General features: G+C 37.7%; 3 protein-coding genes and 1 long non-coding RNA gene across 8 annotated transcripts in view; 2 read left to right on the forward strand and 2 right to left on the reverse strand.

Moving 5' to 3' along the window:
- Positions 1-12070, reverse strand: part of LOC131769688 (fibroblast growth factor receptor 3-like) — a 202087-nt gene extending 190017 nt beyond the window's left edge. For all 3 annotated transcript variants that reach the window (XM_066168377.1, XM_066168378.1, XM_066168376.1), the window contains exons 1-2: positions 11930-12070; positions 7776-8135 (exon numbers count right to left, since the gene is read on the reverse strand). In XM_066168377.1, the coding sequence (XP_066024474.1) occupies positions 7776-8135; positions 11930-11987 (418 nt within the window). In that variant the 5' untranslated portion in view covers positions 11988-12070. The remainder of the gene's footprint in view (positions 1-7775; positions 8136-11929) is intronic.
- Positions 12071-14458: 2388 nt separating this feature from the next.
- Positions 14459-19252, reverse strand: LOC136281692 (uncharacterized). Of its 3 annotated transcripts, none has more exons than XR_010717902.1 (4): positions 19132-19252; positions 18378-18480; positions 14811-14943; positions 14459-14721 (listed from the first exon to the last, which is right to left on the reverse strand). It is a non-coding gene; the product is annotated as an uncharacterized lncRNA (long non-coding RNA). The 3 variants fall into 3 exon arrangements; XR_010717900.1 differs by having other exon boundaries at positions 14811-14946; XR_010717901.1 differs by lacking the exon at positions 14811-14943.
- LOC136281679 (uncharacterized) lies at positions 15612-16796 on the forward strand. The gene has a single exon (XM_066168450.1). The coding sequence runs from the start codon at positions 15612-15614 to the stop codon at positions 16794-16796; it is 1185 nt and encodes a 394-aa protein (XP_066024547.1).
- Positions 16893-17966, forward strand: LOC136281680 (uncharacterized). The gene has a single exon (XM_066168451.1). The coding sequence runs from the start codon at positions 16893-16895 to the stop codon at positions 17964-17966; it is 1074 nt and encodes a 357-aa protein (XP_066024548.1).
- Positions 19253-23730: the final 4478 nt, after the last annotated feature.

A 23730-nucleotide genomic window follows, 5' to 3' on the forward strand; every position in this document is an offset into this window, starting at 1 on the left:
ATTTAACAGCTATGAGCCATGTCCAGTGTCCACATTGAGGGCGATTAACACCTCCACCGATCATTAAATTTAATAATTAAGGTGAAAGGCACGTGTAGATGATCAGCTACATAGCCGATTACACCTTCAATGGAATCAAACTCACAAAGTTACCTGTATGTACACACTGGGCTGGTTTCATTTATTAATTCCATAGTTACGCAATAGTTCTCAAATCTGGATGGCGGTATGTTAAATTCATTGCTTTCATTAAGATTTTAAGTAGGTGGCTACCTCAAAAAAGCACCCGCTGGAGACTAAAATAGAAAACAACTTCCCTCTCGCAAGCCCATTAGTTTTTTTCAGAACAAACTGGCTTCAAATGGAGTTTTCTTCGGTGAATAATAATAGTTTTTCTTTCCAACTAGCCGTTGAGAGGAACTGTTGTTGTTCTATTTGTCCAAAATATTCGACAATTCTAGTTCAGCACCGAGTTGCAATGTGTTAAAAGAAAACAGATAGAGGGTGTGAATGGGGTTAACCAACTAGTGACAAAGGGCGTAAAAAATTACCGACGAAACGGGGAAAAAATTACCGACTAGCGACAAATAAATTCTAACCGACAACCGACATGGTCAGACGTGATAGGGATGTTTGTATTCAGAAAGAACAGCATTTTGATTATTTCTAGCTCAGAAAATCCTTCTTCACCCGACGTAACCACATTAATTCCAAATTTAGCCGAATTATAGAATTTCTTGTCTTAAAATTACTTTCAATCCACGGGATCCTTCTTTTTGGTGAGCAGCGTGGGCTCATTTCTAGAACAGCGGCTCGTAATCGGGCTGACAAGACGCCCTGCTGTCTCATTTCAAGAACAGCGGATCACAATCGAGCCGACGAGACGCCCTGCTGTTGTCTTTTTATTGCTCGTTGTTTGTTCATGCGGTCGGGTCATGACTGGGATTGCTAAAGTCATCGTGAGTTTTTTTCGAAAAGGTGAAGAAGTCGCCATCGAACGTCATCGAACCAGGGTCCCAGTAGACAAAGAAGCTCATAGAGGAGTATCTGAACTAAAAAAACATCTTACGGAGTTTTTAGTACTAAAGGAGCAGGCACATCAATATGGAATTGGCGGATTTTCGTTAAAGTTATTTCGCCTGGCGAAATCGCCTGCGGGCAAATCCGAAAATTGCGCAATTGCGACGGATGGGCAATGGCAGCTTGAACTTCCAAATTTAATATCGGATGAAAGTAGCAGTGAGCTCAACGGTAAGTGTGGAACGCGTGCAGCGGAGTTTGATGAATCACTTTAGTTCTGTAGTTAAATATTAAGCTCAAATATTAACGTGGTTAAACTCTGGTTCCACCGTTTTTTGTTTGTTGTTTTGTGGAGCGGAATGTTTTTTTTTCTTTTTCACCGTCCATTTGAATGCGAAAATTGAGAAGAAAAATCTCTACAAAGAAGTAGCGAGTAAATCAGTTTATAAGCTTCTTTCTGATTAACTGGTGAATGAACAACAGTGTAGCTTAACATATTAAAGACCCCGTTTATTTATACACGCCCATAAATTTATTCGTTTCTGAAAACCAGACGTTCAAATAATATTCAATTCTCTCCTCGAGGGAAGCTACGCACGAGAGATTTCGCTCGATGTGCACGTTTTATACATCTTGACGAGCATTTGCTGATAAGAACTGTGTAAGTTTCTCAAAAGCCTACTAAAGAGAAAACTTAAAACACACGGTATTTAATATTTTAGTACACATTATCCAAGAGGTCACAAACTGGACCGGAAAGCCAGTAGTGTTGCTGAAGGCGCCGGCTACATCTGATAAAAGCAAGCAGAAGTCAATGAACGACACTGAGAAGAAAGGTGACGAGTCAAAAGTGAGAAGGATGGAACGGTTCCCGTTTTGCGCGAAAGACTTAAGGACCACTTGGGTGCCATTTCTAAGAACACGGACTGTGCAGAACACGTCCAGATGCATCCTAATCGTCTTGGTAAGCCTTCTGCTGTCTATGCTGCAAGCAATGATTTGTTATTTTGTAGTGATGACAAGAGTCAATATGTCTATCAGATAACATTGACATTTGATGGAGTGACCATTCACGGCAATGCTACGAAATTCACTGCCTATCCATCCAGCATCATAAATCTTTTGTCTATTACTCTACTTGACCAATGCGCATTCTTCTCAGGAGCCTCGAGCCAAGGTGGGCTTTATAAATGTGAACTTAGCGCAAAGACAGTGACCAAAGCTGTATGCAACTCGACTCTTCCTTGCTCTGAGGTAAACCAAGTATGCACCTTGAACGGGAGGGTAGTTTACACGGATACAAAGGCGGGAAAGGTTATGCAATACAACCCTGATGATAAATCGGTTAGGACTTTGGTAGGAAGTGGCCACAACATTTCTTCCGATGGGACACAAGACTCATGCTCATTCAAACAAATCGAAGGGATATGCTCTGTAGACAAGAACTTGTTTGTTACAGATGTTTCCGCTGGAAAACTGAAAATAGTGACGAGCCTCTCAGAAACGGTATCTTTTCTGGGGATTCTTGGCTCCCTTTACGATACCTTTGGAATTCATTCTAAGGGTATGAAACCAGACGGAGTGTCCTTGAAACAAGCAAAATAGAAGGTGACAAAGATTGACAGCTATGTAAAAGACACTGTGAGTAAGGTGAAAGAACGGTACCAGTTGAGCGAGACGTCTGCGACCAATGGTCCACAGGGAACTATATCACAGAAGACGCAAGTATCTGTGTCTTTGCTTAAAAAGGGCATAGAAAGGCTATACAAGAACGTGAAGGACATTAACCCCCAATTTGTAGATGATCTGCTGCTCGAAACGTTGCTCACAACAGTAGTGGAAAATTTGCACGCTGTTTCGCACCTTAAACACGAGACATTTACGGTACTTACATATGCCCAGGATTGTGGAACAATTTGCAAGGATTCTCTGAAGCGCACATCTAGATGGGCAGCAAAGTACTACACGCATGACAAATCCTACTATCCGGTACCTCAATCCGCCATGCCCCTTTCTGCTATAGCTACGATGACACCTTTGCCAAGTGAGGACATAACACCAGGGATGGAAGGACAGATCAAAGAGTGGCTAGAGAGTTACAGACCAGTATGCCAACGGACGGTTAGGAGTGAGACCACAAAAGATAAGGCTGGGGCCTTGCCGCTAGCTGTCTACGCCGTTCACTACACCGACGAGTCTGAAGAGAGGCTTCGATATCCTGAAGAAAACACTGTATCGTCAGCAAATGCACAACGCGTTGTCAGCATACAATTTGTGGACGAAGGGGATGTTACTGAGGTGTTTGAGGATCACAGAGAAGTACAAATCGATGAGTATGAGACAGATTCGGATGACGAGGAATCAGATTTTGAAGAACATCCAGAGGTTGTCAACAGAGCGTGTGTTACCCGATCCGGCAGGGCTGTTCGTGCATTTGTGCGTCTCGACATGTAAGAGGTACTAACAGTTAAAAAATCCATTTAACGGTGCAGATTGATACGTATGACAACCAAATTTTTGGCAAAAAAAAAGAGAAAAAAAAGAAACCTCGCAGAAAAGCCACGAGAGTCGTTGAATAATAAGTGTAGTGAGTTTTTGTGGACGTCTCGGAAAAAAGACTTCCGTGGCTTACAAATTAAAATTAGGTATCCCAGGGGCTAGAGTGGGTGTTTCATTCTTTGTAGAATTTACCTCTCTTGATTTACTTCGATGCCCCGTAGTCGACAGGAAACAAATTCACATCTATAATAAAAGCTTTGGTGAATTTTATCGGTATACTAGATTTGCAAACAAAAGTGGGGTAGATGAGCACGTTGCTAAATTAAAAAACAGCGTTAACGAGGTTTAAGTGAAAACAAATAATGAATTATTACAAGTATTACACTTCGTCTAGAGTTTAAGTCTTAAAACTGGGCAAATTGCATAATAAATGTGAATAATTAACGTGTATTTTTAATTATTAACTGAGATTTACCGACAACCGACAAAGGTCAAAAATCTTAACCGACAACCGACAAAGTAATGAAATTTTAACCGACAACCGACATTTTGACCCCCCCCCCCCCCCATTCAGACCCTCTTTTAGGGTTACACGCCTTCTCAAATACATCAAACGGATGAGTATATATGCCTTTCCAAGCAAGCCAAGTCTCAATAACACTTCATTAAAAATTCTTCACATAAGGCATGTTTCAGATCGTCTTAAAGCAATTTAGGGTCGTAATTTTACGGTACTGTAACGGCTTTGGAGCTATTGTTTCATGAATGCATAAAAACTTCGCTCGCTCTTTCACTATGAACAAATTGCTCGAGAAAATTCAGATATTAAATGAATGAAAGTTCCATCGTTCAGTTGAACTGTAACCAAATACCTCACGTTTCAACTTTCTGGGTACTTTTTGTGAACGATTAAAATTAATTGCAGACGGTTTTTAGGCCGCTTGTCAACCAACGTAATGACACTATTGTTTATACAAATTCATTCTGAAACCAATATTTTTCTGTCAACCAAAGTGATTTGATAGAGAGAAAAGAGAGGATTCATAAGTTATTTATCGGCTTGAGGTAGTGACCGACGTGTTTGCTTAAAAATACTGCCCAGCCGGAAAACGAGGTATATTTATGAAAAATGACAACGAAAGTTGGGATGTACTCGGCGACTCACGAAAGCGTTACCGTGGCCCGCGGGCAGAGATAGGAAAATACTGACCGGGTAAAGAACCAATCAGATTGCAAGATTCGTTACCGTGCCCTCTAAAAAAACAATAAGTTATATTATTTCATTGCGGAATAACAGATTAAGACCGGGAAGAAATGAGAAAATGCTCAAATCGGAAGTCACGGAATGGATGGCGTTACGGCAAACCATCGTTATGAGAAAATAAAATGAAGTTATACAATAAATAGTATGACTAAGTGAAATGTTGACAAGAATAATTCAAAAGAAAAGTATATAATATTTTTAATTATTCTTCTCAACATCTCACTTTGTCATACTATTAATTGCATACTTTCATTTTATTTTCTCATTATACAACTGACGATGGATGATGTTCCATCCGAAACATGTTTTGTCTTCATCAAAAAATATAGGAAAAATGAACTTCAAAAGCACCGTGTGGCTCATCAAGGCGATATCTTACTGCTGCTACTAAGCCTTAGTAATGATAATAATGATAACAATATTAGTGATGATAACTTATCGGGGTTAGTTCAAGAACATCACTGTTCCTCCACCGCTCTATCCTCTAGGGTCCAATAAAGATTAAATTACGCTTCTTTCAATTTTTGCTTTTCATCATAAATTACTTTCTTATTTCATGACAATTCCATTTTTGTGAGACTTTTGTTTCATACAAAGCATTCCGCGTTTTTAGAGCAAGTCGTTACTGTTTGTGTTTTTTCTTGACCCCTGCACTCTGCATGTTGAATTATTTTATTATCTCTTCTTCTTCTAATTTTATTTGTAGCACCACAACTGAAGAACAGGCTGGAGACGATGCAGCCATAACAATTTGTTTTCTTCCATGCCACTTGAGCTTGGAACACTTGTTCCATACCAATACATTGACAGGCTCATTGGCATTTTGGTTGAATCAAGGTAAACATCGGATAAAGATCGATTGCTGACTCGCTCGAACGATCATAAGTCTTTTCAAGAGGTTCCTTGAAAACATTTTACAGGTGAAGCCGCAGAATATATCAAACTACGACGACATGTTTTACTCATGGTATGCTATTTTGCATATTGCTCGCTTCCCCAATTGAGCGGCTCTACTACGCATTGTTAGCTGCTTCAAACGCGAATTTCCATGATGCATTAATTATACCCATTATATTATTTATAATTTTCTATCACTCGCCGCAAGAGTCCTTCGTGATCAAAAATGAATGTAAAGTGTTTGTTGTCTTCTGTGGTATCACGACAAGAAGTGGAAAAAAAAAACACATTTTCAGTTCCACTGGCACAATTAGCTGACTTAAATGGTGAAATGCTTTCTTTCAAAGAACAAGATATTTTCCATATCTCTTCTGATACGCCAGCCACATTGATTTGAGAGAGAAAGATAACATTACTTTAAAGAGAAACTGCACCCGTACAAATACCACTCTTCTACGGGCTATCCTTTGGAATTATGGCGTTATCTTGTTTAAATCACAAAGTTTAATTCATTTTTTTTATGTTAACCTAAATGTAATAAGTTCTGCCGGGCATAATTAACTTGTTTCAACGGTGAAATGCTTTCTTTTCAAAAACAATATTTTCCCACGTTTCCTTTATACGCTGACCATTTTGATTTGATTCTTCTACAAGGGAAATGGTTCTTTGTTTGTTTTTTAGCATACCCCCAGTGAAAGGCAGTGATGAAGAGAACTTTAGGTTGTTTATTGGAAAATGTCATTTAAACGGGCAAAGCGTAATAGATGGTGACCAGAAACCACGTAATTATATCAGGAAAATACCATTTAAACACAGGCACACGTAGTGGAAAACTTGTAAAGGTAAAGAAACGGATATTTAACATGGCAGTCAAAGCAGAGAGTAACACAGCTTGCTGATATTTTCAAGGTAAAAATGAGAAACGTCCGTAACCGGAGGCAGGTGGTTTACAAAGTTTCTTCAGTTCCCCCAAAAGTATGCGTGGTTTATAATACTGGTACACCGTTTGAAAGTGTGGTTTATTGCTTAAGTATATTGTAAAGAAAAAGACTGGTTTCGAAAATCATCGTGAATTAAAAGCTAGATTTCGAAATTAAAATTGAAATAAAGTTTGCATTGTATTTTGACCCTGATAACACGCCATACTGGCCGCCATGACTAATCTAAATATTTAGTCATATTAACACCCTTTCTCTGACACTACTAGGTACCCTATGAGAGAGAAAGATAACAGTACTTTAACTAAAACTATGCCCGTACAAATACAACTCCTCTACGGACTATCCTTAGGCATTATCTTTGTTCAATCACGACATTTAATTCAATTGTTATGTTCCATTAAATGCAATAAATAAATGAATAAACTTAATAATAAATAAAGGAAAAAGACCTAAAAATTAATCCTTTTTTCTATTTTTGCTCTTTCTTTCTCTTTGTGATAAGTTGGCTAACTTTGTCAGCATGACGAGCAAATTAATTGCTGCACTATCTATCTCTAGGCGTTGGAATCAGCTCCGGTATTTTCCTCTATAGCTTCATTCTCTCGGGCAAAGTCTCTTTAGGTTTGCTTAGCATATATTGTCGAAAACCGTAGTCTGCAATAGCTTTTAATCTGTTATTAAGAAGCGGATCAGATACTAAGATGTGTTTTACATTTTGGTCCTTACCAGTAAGTGGTTTTCTTTTTCGAACTAAAATTGGTGAATAAAGTGTTCAAAGTACTTATCTTGAAAAACTTGTAATCCATAAATATTGCTTAATGTTCCTCTATTCACGAGAATGCGCCTCACGGGCGCACAGGGCCGCAACCATTCTTGCGCAACGGCATGTACTAGGGAAAAAAATCCTTGTGCCTCTACCTGGAGTCAAGCTTAGACCCCTAAGTTACTGGAAAGTTCCTCGTAGTTAAAAAAAACATCAAAAGTCTTAGTTAAAATCATTTTCACTTACACTGCACTGAAATCTTGACTTCGTCTTCAACGAGAGCTAAGTTCACGTCGTCGAGACTCACAGTCAGTTCATATGTTCCGCTATCTGATCTTACTATTATTGAAGAAGTCTATATGAGAAAAATAACGAAAAACGATGTACTTACATTCCACTGAAATCTTGACGTCGTCTCTAATAATAGTTGCGTCAAAGTTGTCGGGAGTCACAGTCAATTCATACGTTCCGCTGTCTAATCTTTGCGATCGAAGAATTGTAATTGTTGATTGACTTTCAGTTAAATTAAAAACGAATCGATCTTGGACGTCACAAGCCACCACAGTTGTGCCTCCACTCCTATACCTCGCAACTCTTCGTGCAGTGAGCGAGGGGAAATCAGCGGTGAAAGTTACTTGTACTTCATCCAGAGGATCACCATTAAGAGTGTATGTCCACTGAAGGGTGATGTTGTCATTTTCCACTGGATACAATGGACTTGAAGGAGTTGAAATAAAGGATGGTGCTTGCTCTATGCGAAAACAGAAAACAAAATCGTTTTTGAGAAAGTCCGATCAACAATGTGGTCTACCTCTGAAGTCTTGGAGAAAGAAAGGGAGCGTCACTCCTACAAGTTTTACTAATTCAGCATCGAAGGGCACGACATGCTAATCATTCAAAATTAAGATAAACCCTACGGGCTTAATACTCCGTAGCATCAACAACACAGAAAAATCTCCAAGCTGGATTTAAAATCCTCGTGGCCTTGTCCCCAGTTGTTTTCCGGTCGATATTGAAAATGGCGGCCCCTGTGCTCAAAGCTGTGTTTTTTAAATACACTTTTACTACTTCATTATGAGAACAGTGATGTATATTTTACAAGTGTAATATAATTATTATTTTAGAGGAAGTGTGTTTTAAATGAGGTGCATTCAGCATATATATTTAACGTTGAATAGCAGAATATTGATAAAAAAAATTGAAAGGGAAAAAACTAGAATTAGGACAATTCCATGAAACAAAGAACTCTTCTGCGTAAGTGAAGCGTTTCTTCCTATGTTTGGATAAATAACTATAATAAGCTACTGGATAATCCATTTTTAATTGGTTAGCTCACCCTTTACCGTAGTCACGTGATCATCCCTACACATCATCGTATATGATTAAGTTCATTTGTGGCTGAAGATATTTATCCTATTATAAATGGCGTAGAATCAAAAGGAAACTTTAAGTTTCTCAGTCAAAAAGTTCTGCCGGTCAACAAAAAAAAGACCAAGTGGTATAATAGTTTCTAGTGAGGCTTTTAAACTAATGTAAGAATTAAACGAATTTAAAACAAGTCTCAGGGATAGAAATGTTCTGTAATACGAAGAGGATATTATAAGGTGGTGAGGATATATGTATTTTATTTTCGGGTGGCAAGAACATAAAGTTCATATCTTCGAGCTAACGTGTCATTTTCTTTTATTAAATGGAAAATAATTAACAAATGGTAAATACCACAGTGACCAACATTGAGTTATGGATGCTCACGGGAGGTTAACAAGCACAAGAAAAGCGTAAGAGTTGCTCGAGGTGATAGCTGAGTGCGATTCTAGCTTCTTGAGTGCTTAGAAAACGTCTCGCGTGCATCCACAACTCTTTAGTGTGCGCTGCCGTGTTTACCATTTGTTTTATAATAAATGGCAAAAAAGTTATTTTCATTGAACAAATCTTACGTGGCCAGACAAAACAAGCGCGAAAAAACTAGTCAACGCATTCTCCCACGTCAGCAGCATGCATCCATGGGCAATTAGTAGACACTGAATCAGAGCGCATGCTTAACATTGGAAGGAGTCCATTAGTATTAGGCTCCTGACGTTGGTTTTTGCTCCCTTAGGGTTCTGGCCCAAAGGCTGGAACCTGAGGAAGCACTGTAGAGTACCTCGCGTATTGAAGAAATGACGTATGATCGATCGAGTGGAGAAAAAAATCTTGATTTGTTCTGAATGCGGCGCGCAAAGGATCTGCAAAGTGGGCGTGTTGTGGATCCTTAGCAAATCGAACAACCAATGACTTTAACTTCACGGTTCGTGCTTCATATCAGATTTTATGATAAAGTTCGGATATAACGCGCGCTGTCCTTGATTGAAAGAGCGTGCTCTAAGAGAGTATAGAGCATAGAGCTAAGCTAAATCCAATTTTTTCCATGGGCAAAGATTTTCCAAAGGCAATAAGCTTCCACTTATAAATTTTGTCATGTGCATGATGTAAGCAAAGTATGCGAATAACACGAGGAACGAGCTCCACGATGAGCGGTTGCCGCGAAAATTCTACTAAGGGGATTCGGCCATTTGCGAGATTATGACACCTTCCTGGTTTCTTAATTTTTAATTGAAACTGATTCAATCAAAATAAATCGAAAGATTTTGAAAATTCTAATTTTATTTTTTTTGAAAATCTCAGGTAAAATTTCTGATTTTTTTGTCAAATAAAAGATTCTTTCGGCCTCTGAAGGTGGGAATTAACCTTAAAGAGCATAGTGTCGTTACTAGTTACTGCGTTCCTTTATATAATAACACATTCACAAATTCAGTTCACTGATGCGAAGTGCAGAAGTTACTGCTGATTTGAAAGAAAAGATAGCTTCTTACTTTATTTGTGTTATTTGAGAAGCAGACGATTATTCTGTTCGTCTTCGTTCGTTAAGTTCTTAAAGTGTTTCAATAACATACTGACCCAACCGCCAGTGTTGACATCAAATAATTGAATCAAATCAATTAGCCTATGAGTTTAACTATCCGCACGGCTCGTGCATCACATCATATCGTAAATAAACGAACAATACACAATAGTGTTTGGTTTGAACCTGAGCTCGAATTTCCTTGTTAGTCCAACAATGTTCCATATAAACTCTAAAAGGAAGTTTCAAGATAAAATTCGACTGTTAAAAGAGTCCGGGGCAGTTTAAGTGACAACTATTACTAGTGTTCAATATACTTAGTAAAAAATGAAAAGCTGGTTTCGATTAAAAAAACAAATACTTAAAGCAAGCACGAATTCCTCTATGTTTGTTTTCAATAGCCCCACAGGAGTAATATTCTCTATTTCTCGTGGCTCGTCCCAACTTTCGAGAAATTCCTTAAAAATCTATGGATCATGCAGAGTTTCCTTTAGGTGTCCTCGTTCTCTTGCTATTCTGAAAATGCATTTACACCTTCGTCGCTCATCACAACAAATATTGCTGTGGCTATCATTCCAAACAACTAGAACAAACCAAGTTCATTTTGCAAAATTTGAAAAGGCGGGAATCGTTGGATCGTCACTCGGGTAACATACAAAAAAAATACGCCACTCGGCTCCCAGATGTAGTTGTCGTATTGATTCTCCGAGTGTTTTTGTTCCCGGTGAAACGCTACCGTCCATAAAACAAATAATAGAACAATGATGGAGAAAATTGCCCATTTGGATTTCAATAACTGATCAAACTTACACAGATAAGAAAGCTCGTGGTAGTGTGTATGGTTGTGGGAGGCCTTATTTTCTTAGTCTTCAATTTAACTTTTAAAAAAATTCTGCATTTAGAACAAAAGCGAAAAAATAATACTTATATTGCCAATACCAAAAGCTACCAACAGAAGCATTTGGGCTTACGGTGTAGTTACAAAATAAACATCTTTCATGGACTGATGAGCCCGCACTTTCTCATTCGCAAACGGATCTAAACATTCATGTTAAAAATGTGTACATTGTACGATAGGAAAGTCAGACAGACCCTGGAGATGTCTGAATTAATTAATCCTCTTATGATGCAAACTAGTTTCCTTTTTCTAAAGTAATGTTAGTGATTCCTATTCACTCGATAGCGTGACACGAAAAGTATGGTCACCCAGTTAAAGGCACTTATGCATAAATTTTGGGTTTCTGGTGCGATTAATCACAACTATAATATTTGATAACTTTTCCACATAAAATGTTAACGTAATGATCGTCTTCAGTTGTGATGGTTTACATCCCCAAGAGAAGAAACGTCACCATTGAAATGTAATACAGAGCGAGCTTAAGTTAATTTCAGACAAGAGAACCCTCAGCAGTTTCAGTGTTTGTGTTCAGCTTTAGAAAAGTCTGACCCTTACTGATTATTTGCTTATTTGGCTTTATGAATGATACCGATGGTTAAACACTATAAATGCGATCTTATCACACAACAGAGGCGATATATTCAATGTATTTTCTGTAGTCTGTCAGTTCGGTCTGAATGAGGACCAAATCGTTTGATTGTTCCATACATTAAATATTCCTTGCCCATAGCAACTTATTTAGCACGCTTGTGAGACAGTGACTTACCTGAGAAGTGAATGACACCAAGAAATGTGATCAAATATGAGATAAAACCAAATTTCATTCCGGCCAATTCAGTGTAACGGGTAGCTAAGGGAGGATTGAGTATTGTTATTTATATTCCAAGAGCCATCATCGTAATTTCCTTATCCGTGACAACACAAAGATTACGTGATAACACTTTCAGTTACCCACAACTCCCTCGGCACTAGTTGACTTTGTAATTGCGCGCATGCTTATTTCAAGACATTCCGTAAAATCTTTGATTACACGTTACAGTCGCATGCATTTAGCTACTCACTGTCTATTATCCATCGGTAAGTAAAACAGAGGCAACGGACGGAATAAGTATTATTTACTAATTGATAGTTAGATTAAACTGTAGTACCAGAATAAAAAATGTAGAAATTCGTACCTTGAAAGATGAAGACTGAGGAACAGGTCGGATAAAGAAAAGAGCTCACTTCAACTTAGCTGAAATTTTCTCATAACAAATTCTCAAGTGGTTTTACCAATTTTTTTATGGTTAATCACTTAAAATTCAATGCACAAGAACAAAAATGCGTTAATTACATATATACAATGACTTTAAATCGGCTTATCATACTCAGGGCGTTGGGAAAATGCACTTTTTTCAATCACTATTTGTGTTTTTCTCTTTTTTCAGCAACGTCTCAAAATCGTCGTTGATAATTTGATAAAATATTATTATCACCTTGGAAATAAAGCGTCTATTCCTGCCATAAAAAGACGATTATAAGGCGGGCATGGCCATCGTGAGACCTCTTTAATCCTTTTCCAACGAAATAACATTTCAGAAATAATTTTTCTGATCAAACGCTGAATTTCATTATGTACTGATATTGTAATTTAGCATGGTTTGTCAAACGTTTAGTAAAACAGGCATGATTTAACAACAACAGTAGCACTGATAACGAGCGAAAAAATAAGGAAAATCGCTCTATGTGTGGTACATCAGAAACACTGATTCCTGGAAGCTGACTAACAACAATTGAGTAGGATAACTTTCCCTGGTGGTTCGTATGGAAAAGTAGTAATTATGTTACAGAAACAAAAGCAAGGAGAAGAACCGATCAAGCCATAAAAATCACACTTTAGTGAGTGAAATATCAGCAGTATTCTCCAGGGAGGAGCGAGGTTAGGCGATGAAACGAGCGGATCCGAGCGAAAAGGTGTGATGCAGTCGTCGTTTTTTTTCTGAGAATAGCGGCAACTTCGGCAATTTTGGATGGGCTGGAAAAATTTTACACTTTTTTTCTAACAATATCAATATGTCATCGTTGAAGTTTGTTATTGATAGGTTGACAGGTAGAGGGTGATTGGACTCAATGATTGAAAAGATTGCTAGCAAACTTGAAACATTTGCTTTATAAGTTCCTGTCACAATCTGACACAAAATAACAGCCCTAAATCATTTGGTTTCTTTCGGAAAGCATTTTGCTAAGTTTTAGAAAAAAAATAAAAATGTTATTCACCAGACTTGGTCGGTTCCCGGTTGGCGAATAACATATATGTATTATTCACTTCCATAGACGATTAGTCTACAAGGATTCACCTCTGATCGGTCAGCCTTAAATGGCAAGGAAAGCCATTGTAAGTAGATTTAAAATTTTTGCTTTGTGAGGGTCTGTTCGTTCGTTTGTTGCGACGGGGTATGTAAAACTTGTCTTTCTTTCATCAAAAAATTGAAGTCAAATGAGGCACTTTATCTAGACACAACGGGTTTAATGCAGCGCTTATTCATTAATTTCCTCCGGTTTCTTTGGCGAAATACGGTAGAAATGTCCAAATTCAACGGAATAGCAAAGACTTACCAAAAGTGTATTTATAGTAAAACTCACGTCCTTCAACGTTTTGCAAAGAAAAAATTGTTTTGGTTAATTAAGACAGTAAATGAATGAACGTTTCATCGACTAATTTCACATAGGCCTCACGTTTTGATTTTCTTGGCTTTTTTTGAAGTATTATTAATCAAATCGCAAACGGTTTTTAGGTCGTGCGTGAAGTTGACCACACATTTTTAAAATAACACGTTTGCCAGCACAAAATTCACAGATTTTCGAACCATTTTTTTGCAGGAAACCAAAACGGTAAAATAAATTGCCCGATTCTTTCGTCGCTTGGATTATTTATTATCTATATCTCCCTCAACATATAAGGAGTGAGAACTGATAACTTTGGGAAAAGCCACTAAATTAGGTAATGAACATCGAGCAGAGGGAAAGAGAAGTGTTGTGCTTTAGTTGATGATATCTTGTAAGTTTGCTGCTAGATTGCTGCAAGATAGATTTAAAATCTTCGATGAACATTTTCAAGAATACCCTGGGCTACACATAAAACGGGAAGACTTCATGCGGCATTACAGAACCATTGATGAAAATTTTACAACTGGAGAAGCAAAACCGAAAAAGAAGCATACCTAACAGCGTTTTCCTCAAAGAACTGGAATGAGGGCAAAGTAATAAGTAAATAAGGGAAAAAAGATCACTCGTTGAGCAGCTGCCAGGCCTGTCTTTTATTCAACTCTCAATTACAATCTACCTTCCCTATAAGTAAGTTCTGCAGAGGGGCTAGGAAAGGACCCCTGACTGAACTTAACACAAATGTCAAGAGACAATGTCAGAGAGAACCTAAGGTCACAAAAAGGAAATTAAAAAGCATTGGGGAAGCAATATATGCCACCTACAATGAAAAATGCCAGGAAAACTTTCAAAAATCACTTAGTGACATTCTAGTACTTGTCCCTGAAGCTGGTCTTCAAAAGAAGCCTTCACCTGCTGAAAAGAAAAAAATGAAGAGAAATGAGCGAAGGCAAACAAAAAAAGAACTAGAGACCAAAATGTCACAAAATGACAGTGCTGTTCACCTTAGCCTTCGTCAGTCTTACAGTTCAAGACAAGTCCAAAGAATGGCCCTGTCCTTTGAAACCTTTGAAGAGGCCAAGGAGAGAGCAAAAACGACCCCACCAAAGGTCAGGGAACGATCCCACACAGCTTCACCTGCTAACATAGAAGGAAAGTTGGACCAGCTACTAGCAGATGTAGAGTCATGGCCTGATGGTCATCCAAACTGGTCAGAAAAGGCCAGAATGTACAACATCAAAACCAAGGTAAGTGATTCGACACCTGGCAATGGAGGGCAATTAGTCAAAGCCTTTTTTCAGTAAAAAAAAGTAGACATTACCCGATTTAAGCCCTCATCAGAAGTGCATCTCAATTCAGAGGATGGCCTTACAGGTAAAAAAAGTGGTAAATTTGTAACTAAGCCAACAGTGGAGAGTTACATCTCTGCAATATCATTTATAAGCAAAAGAAATTGTGTATTAGGATTGAACAAAATTTGATTTATTACTTAAAGAACTGTGAGATTTAAGAGTTAAAATTTAAAATTTAGAATTTAGAAGTACCAGCAATACTGCTAATTATCATTTTCATCAGTTTAATTAGACTATAAATTAGAAAAACATTAGAAGAAGTAGGCCTGAAGTAATAAGAATGCATACAACAGTCTAAGTCAAGTTAATGATGAATATGTGACCCAATAATTCTTTCATGGGTTTTTATCATTTCTCTAACCTTGTGTAACAAAAGGTTTGATTAATTTTCCAGGATTCAGGGTACGCAGAGCTATAAGGAAGCAAAAGGGGGAAGAAATTTCCGTGCCTGTGATGCAATCAAATAAACAACTCAAGCAAAGCATCCATGAGGGAATAGAGAGTGGCAAATTTAACATAGAAGAGCCAGTGATAGAAAGAGAGATTACCAAATTGGCTATAAATGCACAAGGAGAGATAGAGCAGAAGAAATGCCACTTGCAAGCAAGGAAAATTCCCTTCCAAGGCATTAGAAAAGAAGCATTGATTAAAAACAAAGACCTCCTTCGAATAAAAAACGATGCATTTTATGAAGAGCTCAGTGAAAGTGAGATTCATGCAGAGCTAGAAAAGATCAGTGAGGATATAAGGGGAACACATGATGAAATCAAGCAAAGGCTGAAAAGCTTTCAGCGGAAGAGGCATTGGCTGATTTGGCATGACCATTCAACCCTTTCAAATTATGGTCACATGCTCTTTTGTGTGAGAGAGATGTATAACCCAGCAATTCATCTCTCTGACGCAGAAGCTAGAGTTCAATATGGAAAAGATGTGGATGTCCAGGCAACAGTGGAGAGGCCCTATCTGTATATGCTGGGGCAGAGCAGTTCCAGCATTGAAGATCAGATAAAATTTGATCCAGCCAGACATGATGATTTGGTAAATTTAACCCAAAAAGTGAAAACAGAGGAGGATGTTGCAGTAGAAGATGAGATGAGGTTTATGAATGGAGACAACCCTGCAGCAAACTTTGAATGCGGAAATCAGCATGGGGGGCATTCTGGTTGCCCAGGTTGTGATGGGCATTTAAGCATGTGCCACGATCTAGATTACATGGCCCAAAGAAAGTACAGAACATTGACTGAACGGCAACAGCTGGTGTTAGCAGGAAGGAAAGGAAAAGAGGCAAAACAACTCTTGAACCCATTTAAAGATCTCAAGGTCAATGAGCTACGAGCTGAAATTGAAGCAAGAGGACTTGGAGATTCAGACAAAACCAAACCAGAACTTGCAGAAATTTTAAATGAAGAACTTGGAGGGGCAACAAGAATTCCAGCACCGTTGTTTGGGGATGAGAGTGTTTCTGTTGAAAGCCTCAACCTCCAGTCCTATGAGGTACTGTGTTTTGAAGCTCTTCACTGCTCCATGAATCACATAAAAAACATTCTGGAAGAAATCCCACATCACATTTCTGACATTGACACACTGATAAAACTTAAAGAAATACTAGCTGTTCAACTTAACAAAGAGAAAAAATGAGGAGTAGATTATCGCAAGACACTAATCTACTTAACTGTAGCCCTTTACCAGACAACAACCCATGATGTGAGAGCTTTGCTGGCCACCCTGTGCGAAATGGTGGAAATTTTTTATGCCCAGGACAGAAAGAGGTCACCAAAGTTGATATTAAGGTTGCATAACCTGTGTTGGAGGCATGCAATTTTGTGCCGAAAAGTGATGACCCCAACTAGAGCCCTAACAAGCAGAAAGCTCTTTGGCATATACTTCCATGCATGTGTATCTCATTCTGCCTTTCTTCTTCGTCTTGCTTCACACTGTTCAACTAATGCAGAAATGTTTGAGAGGTTGTTTGAGGAGCTGACCGACATCACCAGAAAGACCTGGAACAACCGAGTTGAAAGCTTAGTGAGCAATGCAGTTCTACACATGCAAGCAGAGAAGACTTCAGGAGGAAAAACAGCTGTGACCTACATCATCAGGCAAGGAAAAGAAATCAGCAACATCAGCAAAGCCCTACCAAAGCTGGGAAACACAGTTTTACCCAAAGATGTCATCAACACACATGCTAGGCACTGGGAGGCTCACCTTCAGTCTATTGCTGATTTCCTCGTACTGGGAGAAGGAGTTTGGCGGAGAGAAATTAAGGATGAAGACTGTATTGAGTTCTTTGATGGTCCTGAGGAAATTGAATTCAGGGAGCAAGGACCCTCCCTTCACCACTTTCGCTCCTCCAATATCAGAATGGAGAAAATTTTCCTTCAACACTTCTGGGAAGAATGCATTCAAAGCGGAATCAAAATCCCAGCCACCAGAATTCCCCATGAAGAAAACCATGATGGAGAGGAATGCATGCAACAGAATCTGCCAATTCAAGATCAGTCATTTGAGAGTGATGGTGAATGTGAAGAAGAAGCTGAAGATACAACTCTATTAATTGATGAAGAAGAGAGTAGTGAAAACCTAGAAAATAATCAGATTCCAGAACCACAGCAGCTGAGTGAAACAGTGCAAAATGAGACAGGTGAACCACTGGCTAAGTCTAATGCTGATTATCTGAAGATTTTTTACCATCCAGCAAAACAGCAAAAGCTCTTTCAGAGATTCTTGGCACAACCAAAGATATTATTAAACTTAAAAAAAATGCAACAAAATATTCAAGCTCAAGATACCACAAAGAACACTTCTTAAATCACCTGGCACACATTCAAGTACAAGTTCTAAAGAAATACAAGGACATAAATGAAGCAATTATTGAGTGGTCAGCCAACTTCAAGAAAGTCTTCGAAAAAAATCCCACAGAAAACCACATGAAAAAAGATCCGTTTATGGCAAAAACATGGAGGAAAAATAAAGTTGCCACTGAGCTACTGAAAATATGGAAGATCACCATTCACCTTCCTAAATAAATACTTCAAATTATTCAATGTTTTAACTTATACTACATGCTGATATTTTGTGATTTGCATAATATTTTTCCAAGCCCTGAAAATAATTAATATTTACAGTCCTCAACATTAAGTCCAAAGAAAAGCTATCTTCAGTGGGTTCCAAATGTACTGTAAGCATGAAAAAGTACCAAAAAGATCATTTAATACATACCATTTTGAGGAACTTTAGTATAACAATCCAACTGATAGATATGAGTATCCTACATGTATGTAGATCTGGAACATAACTGAAGGCAATGTAGCATGGTAGAAATCTAAAAAAGAACAGCATTTTGACATGATTCCGGCCTGAGTTATAACATACCATAATGCTCTTTGCGAAGAAAGTAAGTATAATATGAGTGTTTCACAATGACAGATCGCCAAAAATTCTAAAGATTAGCAATTTTCCCCTAGTTTTCAGAATTTTATGATAAATCGGGAGAATTTGGTAAAAATCGGGAGAGCGGGAGGCAAGACATCAAATCGGGAGACTCCCGATCAAATCGGGAGGGTTGGAATCTCTACGTTGATCAAAAGAAAGATTCTCTAACAACATAAAACAATTTCAATTTCACACGCTTCGTCCGAAACATATTGAATTAAAAAAGCGTGGAACTAAATTAACACCTGCTCGGCGATGAAAGTAAACGTAGCTTGGAAAAATTTCCGCACAGCCCCATACTTAATTATGCATGTACATCTTACTGGTGATACACTGAATAATAAAGCCCCATATATGGATGTATAATGATGTATGGGGCTGTGCGGAAATTTTGCCCGTAGCTTTCCTGTCGGTCAACAAACGCATAAAGCCTAGAATGATCTAGTCTGATCGAACTCACACTGAATTCAATCGAAGGACGCGCAACAAGCAACACCTTTAAACAACGTTAAAAAGGAAGCAGTGATAAAAAATTTCTTACCTACATATTCTTCCCAAGTGATTACAGACCTCTAACACAAACAAGCCTCAGAATATAAGAGAGCGACAGAGTTTCCGAAACTTCGATGTGCCATCTTTGCCGCCATTTTGAAATGTTTTTCTCCAGGCGCGATTGACTTCGCGGGGGGGATTTTATCATCCTGGGCCCGACTGGTTTCGCCTTACGCAAAGTGATCATAATCTTCGAGTTATCGACGAGTTTTATTTCATTGAACGGTTAACATTCCATAATTGAGAGGCTACACATAAATATATAACTTCTGAGTCCCTTTCCCTTTTGCAACATATTACTGCATCTTATATAGCTTTCATTTAAGAGAATTTGTCAGTAATTTTCAAGAATCCGGGGACAGAAGCAAAAATTCAACTTTTTTTTAAGTTTTTGCTCCAATAGACCCTCTTGGTGAACTGTTTTCAAAAATAATATTCAAAAGTTTCAGCGAGTTTTTATTTTGGCAAAAAAATACTCAAGTTCGAAATCGGCCAAAACGTACCTAATTTGCATAATCTCTATTGTACTTTCAGTGCATTTTCACAACGCTCGTACAAGACAACGAATTTTAAATATCACAGTCTATCTTGGACTCATTTTTTTCATACGTTGTTTTTCATCTCTTGGAGTAGCTTTGCAACTATATTTCATCTCCAACTGAACTTTCTATCGTTTGTAACCACCCGCGTAAAGTACACTATATTTTCTATTCCGTTTGTACGCTGAATTTCGCCATATTTCAGACGACCATAACATCGAGGGTATACAAATGAACATAAAATAAAAGAGCTCTTTTCAACGGGAAATTCTTCGTGTTTATCACGTAAAAATATTATTTTTGGCCCATGAAAAGAAAGCGCGCCAGAGCAAAATATATAGCGTGCATTTTCACGGAGTTCGGCCATTTTCTTGCTGTACTCCTACCGTCAAATCACACGCTATTGGGACAAAACTCGACGAGTTGGGTACCTACTTCTGTTTTGATTCATTTAAATATATCAATTTTAACTTTAAAATTACCCTTCCTTCATTGTTATGTGAACGAACCATCATTTTAGGTAAAAGTTTTTGAGTTTATTTTTCTCGAGTGCAAAATAAACAAATCGCTGTTTATAGAAATACCAGCTCTGTCGACGTGTTTTTAGCTGAAATTGGCCTGTCGCTTATGTGGTTCTTTAATTTACAATCTTTTCCACTGGCATAACTTTAGAGTAAATTACACTTAACCATAAATGTTGTTGTAAATACGTAAGCGTGACGTGATACGCGATAAAATCTTCGCACACATAAAATATTCGAAACATGTAGGGAATATATATAACGGCGTAATATGTGACTAACACAGTCTATATACTGTAAAATTTTACGCCACTATCTCAGTCGGTAGATTAATTATAATAAATTGATATATAATTAAATCATATTACTGACGCAAAATTTAGATTATGTATATCACTGACTGGAAGAAATAAAATCTTACATATAAAACATCACCAACTGGAAGAAATTACGCAGTTAGTTACTAGCGTAAAATCTTACAGTATATACATCACCGACTGGAAGAAATTACGCCGTTAGTTACTGGCGTAAAATCTTACATATATACATCACCGACTGGAAGAAATTACGCCTTTAGTTACTGGCGTAAAATCTTACAGTATATATATCACTGACTAGAAGAAATTACGCCGTTAGTTACTGTTTGGACTTCGATGTTTTTTAATCAAACATTTTTTGTTTATTTAAGATAAAGCATTTTTTTGTTTACGTAAGATATCATAAGCTTTCAAGATTAGTTCATATAAGTGAGTTAGATTAAGAAAGCGGCAGTAGGGAATCCGAGACCAGATTGAAAGGACTGTGCTTCATTCGAAAAGTGTGTTTTCTGCCTTTGTGCAAGGTCTGGAAAATATCGCGTCTTAAGCGGGATAAAGCCTTACAGAATTGTGAGTACATCAACATTGTACGTATTCTAAAAAGCTTTTTTGTTCTAACCGATATAGGCGATCTTCATGTGTATTTTCTGCTATCGGTTGACTAGCTAGCGCGTGTGCAAGAGAAAACTCGCTGAATAAACTAGTTAACAAAATTGGTAGATCCCGAGGACTCTATTTTCCTGGTGAATCTTCAAAATCAGTAGTACCCGAACCCGTGGTGCGAAACAATTACTGGCGTAAAATCTTACAGTATATATATCACTGACTAAGAGAAATTACGCCTTTAGTTACGGGCGTAAAATCTTACAGTATATATATATCACCGACTAGAAGAAATTACGCCGTTAGTTACTGGCGCAAAATCTTACAATACATATATCACCGACTGGAAGAAATTGCGCCTATAGTTACGGGCGTAAAATATATATATCACCGAAGTACGTACGTATGAAGTTTTAAGCCGTAGTAAAGGCGTAAATCGTTATCCCTTGTGAGTTTTTGTGCGGCCAATTTAACGGGTCAAATCTTTTGGTCTCCCTAAATTATTTCTTCTATATTAGCGGAGGGGGATGAGCGCCCGGGAGAACAGGGGGCTGGAGACGGCAGGAAGCGGGAGCAGATATGGAAAACGCGACCTTTGAAAAGCCGAACTCACCAAGAAGGAAAATTTCCTATTCGTTTCTTTATTACGTCAAAGATCATAGATGTGATGTCATGAAAAATCTACAAATTTGTCGGTCTCTTGCAAGCTGTATAAGTAGAAAATTGTCCAGCGACCAAAGTGAGCCAGGTATGGTCCCGGCGGCAGAAATTTTTTTTGGGATCACTTTCTGAAGGAGCTTAGAAACCAGGCTCAACTCAGTAGCCAAGCCTACTGAATTTGTGACCAAGCCTTTTCTTGCTTGCGTGACCTTTTTTGTCACACTAGAGAATACAAGGAACTTCGGCGAGTAGTAAACACAAGCTCAAATTTTTAAAGCAGTAAAGAGGAAAACTTTTTGAGACTGAAAGGTAAGTAAGGAAGTTTTTTAGTGTTTTACAACCTAAATTTAGTGTTTCCTTTTGTAATTTTACAACGTACAGTAAATTGTCAGATCAATAACTCGAAAAGCTTACAGCTAAAATTTAACTCTTTATTAATAACCTTATACTTTCTTGATCTGATATCTCAATTAGCGATAACACCAGAAATAATTTGCTTTTGTGGTATATACTATATGTTTACCTAACTTGTTGAAGTACGTTTTCATGAAATAATGCACTTAACAACAATTAATCTGATTACACAAAACTGAGTCAATGTTTAAATTGTTCCCTGGACTGCCTGGACTGCCTGGACATCTGAGGCAACTGATAATGCATTTTGGGAGTGGTAGGGATGCTTACTTCATAGTGGCTATGGCTGTACCTGTCCTTTAATTTGCCTTGTTGTTTGTAATAGATTTTCCTTGCATTGTCTGTTATTTTTTTTCAGGAAATTTTAGTCTGCAAGAAGAAAATTCTTTTACAGAAGAATCCTTTTCCTGTAACGTTTACAACTGTTGCTTACGTTTGCCATATTTCTGATATTTTTATCATAACAGAATTTTTCACAAAAATTATTTGACATTGAATTCTTATACAAATACTGCAAGGTCAAGCCTGCCCACCAACCCATCAAGGTGGTGTTGAAAACTGCAGTAAGGTCTATTGAATATAGTTAAAGTACTGAATTTCACTCCATGACTTACTACTACAGAATATGGGGCTTTTTATGATTAGGTACCAAACAAAAAAAATGCTTTCTTGGCTTATTTGCATCAAGCCACCTAATATAATTCACAAAGATTATTTGACATTGGATTCTCGTACAAATACTGCAAGGTCATGCCTACCCACCAACCCATTAAGGTGGTGTTGAAAACTGCAGTAAGGTCTATTGAATATAGTTAGAGTACTGAATTTCACTTTATGACTTATAATTACAGAATATGGGGCTTTTTTATGATTAGGTACAAAACAAAACAAAAAAAAAAGCTTTCTTGGCTCATTTGGATCAAGCCACCTGATATAATGCAATCAATGTCTTGTTTTCTGTATCATGAGTCATTGCTCAGTTGGAATTGATATTTAAATCTTAATTATAATCATTTAAATCCAACTGAATGTATTTCTTTCATTACTTTTCCACTGACTGCCAAACCAGCAAGCCTTGAGGCATTAAACTGTGAGGACTTTAAAAAAGGCCCTATATTGTTTACATGTAGCTGCTTTGGGGGAGGGGAGTGGTAAAGTTTCAAATTTGGTTAAGAGTATGTAACACAATAATAATAATGATAATAATGTTAATAATAATAATAATAATTCATTTTTTTCTTCCTTTGTTGCAAACGCATCTGACCCAGAGCCATTATTGGAACATACCAGAATAGCCTTATTGTTAATGAAAGGCCTCAGTGGTGCACAGATATGATATGAAAATAATTTTCTCTTGTGTGAGGCATCAGTCAATTTAGGAATTACCAAGTGTAAAATTTCAAGTCAATATGGTCCAGAAACTACTCATTTTTGTAGAGGGTGGAGCAGGGAGGGGTGGAGGGGTCGAAATTATTAGGTTTGCGTACCGTTTTCACTCTTTGCACCCTGAACACTCAGTCATGCACACTTCAGA

The sequence above is a fragment of the Pocillopora verrucosa genome, chromosome 6, assembly GCF_036669915.1.
Source record: "Pocillopora verrucosa isolate sample1 chromosome 6, ASM3666991v2, whole genome shotgun sequence".
NCBI lineage: Eukaryota > Metazoa > Cnidaria > Anthozoa > Scleractinia > Pocilloporidae > Pocillopora > Pocillopora verrucosa.